We start from the raw sequence: 4,079 nt of genomic DNA on the forward strand, positions 1-4,079 counted from the left end.
TTCCCTCACAGCTGCCTGTATTAGCAAGGCGCCCAGAACGGAGCGAAGCGCCCAACGAGGGGCGAAACGCACAAGAGAGAATGAACAAAGTTCTCCGGGGAAAAGGCAAACTGCTTCCTCCTAGAGTAACATGAAAAAGAACTCTCACCTCAGCATCCCAAACTACTTTTAAACTTCTCCAAGATGCTGAAAACACCTGGCTCCAGGTTATCACAGAGCTATAAACCTCATGTAATGCCCACCGTACTGTACCTGAAAAGCCTCTAGCAGACAGCAGTTCCTTGCTATTAACAAAGAGGTAAAATGATAATGAGAACTTTTATGTAATTAAATTATTACAGAATTAAAACCATCTCTGGAGAGAAGCACACTTGCTCAGAGTTTGCACTGTGGAACCAGACCCCACTGTACCTGCAACTCTTTGAAAAAGGCAGTAAAAACAAAAAACCACAATATAACTGAAGTTATTCTTAAAGCACCTCCTTGTTTCTTGCATACCAGAGTAAGCACAAGACATTCATGGTTTGTAACAAAGTCCTCAGCTATTTACCAAACATTGTCACTGCTACAAACCCAAAGTGCATATATGGGATACAACAGAACTCAGAGAAATAGGAGAAATACACCTGTTAAAAAAGCATACCTTCAGTGCATGCATTTCGTGGGGCTGGATGAAATTATCAAACACCCAATAAAGGAATTCACGTTCTGCAGGGTACCCAAGAGCAGGTGCTGGTCACCTGAAAGAAATCAACCTCGAGCCATGCAACTCAAAGGGAAACCATTCAGGCTCCTGAGGAAAGGGATCATGCGTGCCAAAGGGCCGCTGGCCTGAGGCCGTCACAGAATTTCAGTGACTCAAAAATGAGGTGACACCAGTCCACAAGCAGGGATGTGGTTTTCCATTTAAAATACTGAGTGCTTTAAATCTGGTCTTTTAGGCTTGTAACTCTAGAGAATGAGCTATCGAACTTGCTTTAAAATACATGAAATGAAAAAAGGACACGAATCAAAATTACGAAGACGGGAGTTTGTTCTTCCCCCCCTCCCCCAGTTTTTTTTTTTTTCTTTTTTTTTTCTTTTTTTTTTTTGTAAATCAAAGCAGGCCTAGCCTCCCAGCTATCCCATGGATAAGGGATTCTCAAAACATCCTATTCACACTAATGGCTAACCAACCTTTCTGGCTTTTAACTTTATAGAAAAACGTAGTAACAGAAAAACGGGCAGGGAAAGTCACCTACAAACAAAGATCTAATTAAAAATAACGACAGGGCTGGCTAAGGCTGTATCCCATAGCACCTGGCACACGCTGAAGGGGCTGTGTGGAGGAGTAGGCAGGGGTGGGTACAGAGAACACGAGGGCCTTAGGATGCCCCACGGACAATGATCATGACCAGATAGTCGTCCTCTGATTTGGCCAGCGCCTTGGCCGTGGCGTCCAGGAACTGCTGGGAGAAGTCGCAGGGTGGAAAGGCGTGCAGGACCCCGCTGTTCTCCTTGTCTTTGTTGCCCCCCACAGGGAGGCTGATCACCCCAGCAGCCTGCTTTTGCTTTAGATAGGACACCAGATTCCTGAGCGGCCTCTGGGTGGAGGTCGTGGCAGCCTCGCTAGCTCCAGCTGCGGAGCGGCTGTCTGATGTGCCAGGCACAGCCAGAAGGATGGCGTAGCCGTTGGGGCCCGCCACTTTGATGCGGCGGTTCACCTCATCCAGCTTGGGCTGGTCCAGACGAAGACGCTGGGTGATCTTGAGCTGAGCTACTTTCCCACCAGTCGCTCCTTCCACTAGGAGACTGCTGGCAACTCCGAGGTCCCCCTGAAGCAGATGCATATTGGACGGGAAATTGCTGTTCTTCAGCAGAAGCATCCCCTGCCAAGCCAAGCACAGCTTGGAGGCTCCCCCAGGCTGCGACGCTCCGTCCTGCTGCTGTTTCTGAGGTGGAGGTTTGAGCCGGGAGCCTCCGCCACCTCCTTCCGCAGCACGCTCATCCTTTTTGGCTGGACTTTTGCACTCCTGCGCGGCGGCTGCTGCCGAAGCACGATGCTTCCGCTCCCTTTCAGCGGAATTCTTGCGGTCGCGCTTCTCATTCTGGGCCCGCTCCAGGCTGCCCCTGCGCGACTCCCGAATGGGCGAGGGCCGCTCCAACAGGAGCAAGCGGGAGGACGAGCGCTCTGGGTCGCTGCTGTAACGCTCCCTCCCTCCAAGGAGCTCTGGGCTGCGGTCTGGGGGAGAGGTGGTGGCCAAACAGTGACGCTTTCGGGAGGAAGAGGAGCGCTCGCTGTCTGGAGAGCGGTCCAAGTGCCGGCCTCCGTCCTCTGCCAGCCTCCGTTTTCTAGGCTGCTCCCTACTACTACTGCCCAGCTCCCGCTCCCCCCGGTCCCGCTCCAAGGACCAGCCATCCCGACGCCGTTCCAGGCTTTCCAGTGGGTCATAGGCAGCTGCCCGGTTACTCCTATCCCGGACAGGGGGCGGGGGCGGCACCCACTCTGTCTCGGGATAAAGGTCTCTGTCACGGTCTCTATAAAGCAATGGTGGCGTCCTGTCCCGGGCCCCCCGGAGTGGATCAGGTGGGGCCCCCCGGTGAGCCCCAAAAGCAGCTGCCTCTGCCACTAGCTCGTAATGAGCAGGCGGTGGCAAGGGCAGGGGCTGCAGGTAGGGCTGCTGGTACCGATGCTCAGTATCCGCAAAGTCTACACGGAGCCGGCGATCCGGCCCGCCCAAGGGAAAGCCACGCATGTGGGCACAGGCTGCCTGCGCCGCGTCCAAGCTCTCGTACTGGATGTAGGCCCACGAGTCGCCTTTGCGGTAATCAATAGTGCGAATGGTGCCAAAACGATCAAACTCCCTGGCCAGGGCAGCAAGGGGCACCCAGGGCCCAAGGCCACCCACCCAAAGCCTGGTAGTTGGAGTGGCTTTACCATACCCAATCTTGATGGGGTTGCGCAGAAGCACCTTTCCTGACATGGCCAGCTTAGCCCGGTGTGCCATGTCCAGATTTTCAAATTTAAGAAAACCGTACGTGCTGGTTTGCCCACGACCCGGTCTTTTGATGTCCACCTCAGTGATGACCCCAAAACGGTCAAAGGCTCGGCGTAAATCTGTCTCGCTCACAGTGATGTCCAGGTTGCCCAGAAACAACGTGCGGTTGGCTCTCTGGTCGTCCTCCGGGCTGATCTCCTCCTCGCCGGCGGCTCCAGCGCCCCCACCTCCTCCACGGAAGCCCCCGGCGGCCGCCACACCGGCCACCCGCTCCAGCCCGTAGGCCGGCCGCACTCGCGCTTCGTAGAAGCCCCCGTAGTCCCTCTCCCTCTCCAGCTCCCTGGGCAGAGGGGGCGGGGGCGGCAAGCGGCCGAGGGCAAGCTGCTGCAGCCGGTAGTCTCGATAACCCAGCGCCCCGCCGCTGCCGGCGGGTGACAAGGCCCGCTGCGTCGCCCCGGCCGGGGGGTGCCGCACAGCCGCTGCCGCCGCCGCCGCAACCCCCACGGCCGTCGTGCCGTAGGGCGACTCCTTGTCCAGCAGCGCCGGGGAGCGGCTGCCGCGCCTCCGGCCGCTCCCTCCGCCGCTCCCCACGTAGACGGCCTCGATCTTCAGCGGGCGGTCGTAGAGCACGAGGCGGCCGCGGGCGTGCTTGGCGGCGCGGGCGTCCTCGGGCCGGCGGAAGTTGACGAAGGCCACCCGCTCGTCCGCGGCGCCGGTGCCGGGCGGGAGGCGGCTGATCTTGACGCTCACGTCGCCGAAGCGCTTGAACTCGTGGAAGAGCCCGTCCTCCACCGCCTCGTCGCTCAGCGCCGAGCCCAGCTCGCTGATCTTCAGCGTCTTGTACTCGCCGCCGCCACCCGACTCGGAGGACGGGGCCGCGGCCACCGGGGCCCGGGAGTCCCCCCCGCCGCCCCGGCTGCTGCCGCTCCGCGACGGCTCCGCGCTTTTGCCTCCGCCGTAGCCGTGCCGCCCGCCCCCGCCGCCCGCCGCCGCCGCCGCCCCAGCTTCGTACTCGCGGCTGCCGGCTCGGGCGGCCTTGTCCGGGTGCGGGCCGCGCCGGCCGCCGGTGCTGTCGGCGGAGGCCGCCGCCGCCTTCCCGCC

At 59.0% G+C, this 4,079-nt stretch overlaps 1 protein-coding gene across 1 annotated transcript; it reads right to left on the reverse strand.

The window, feature by feature from the left end:
- Nucleotides 1-1,054: 1,054 nt before the first annotated feature.
- Nucleotides 1,055-4,076, reverse strand: RBM15 (RNA binding motif protein 15; the record flags this gene model as incomplete). Its single annotated transcript, XM_035347375.1, has 1 exon — nt 1,055-4,076. A coding segment is annotated over one exon (2,712 nt), but the record flags the coding sequence as incomplete, so codon positions are not given.
- Nucleotides 4,077-4,079: the final 3 nt, after the last annotated feature.

The sequence above is a fragment of the Oxyura jamaicensis genome, chromosome 26, assembly GCF_011077185.1.
Source record: "Oxyura jamaicensis isolate SHBP4307 breed ruddy duck chromosome 26, BPBGC_Ojam_1.0, whole genome shotgun sequence".
Lineage (NCBI taxonomy): Eukaryota > Metazoa > Chordata > Aves > Anseriformes > Anatidae > Oxyura > Oxyura jamaicensis.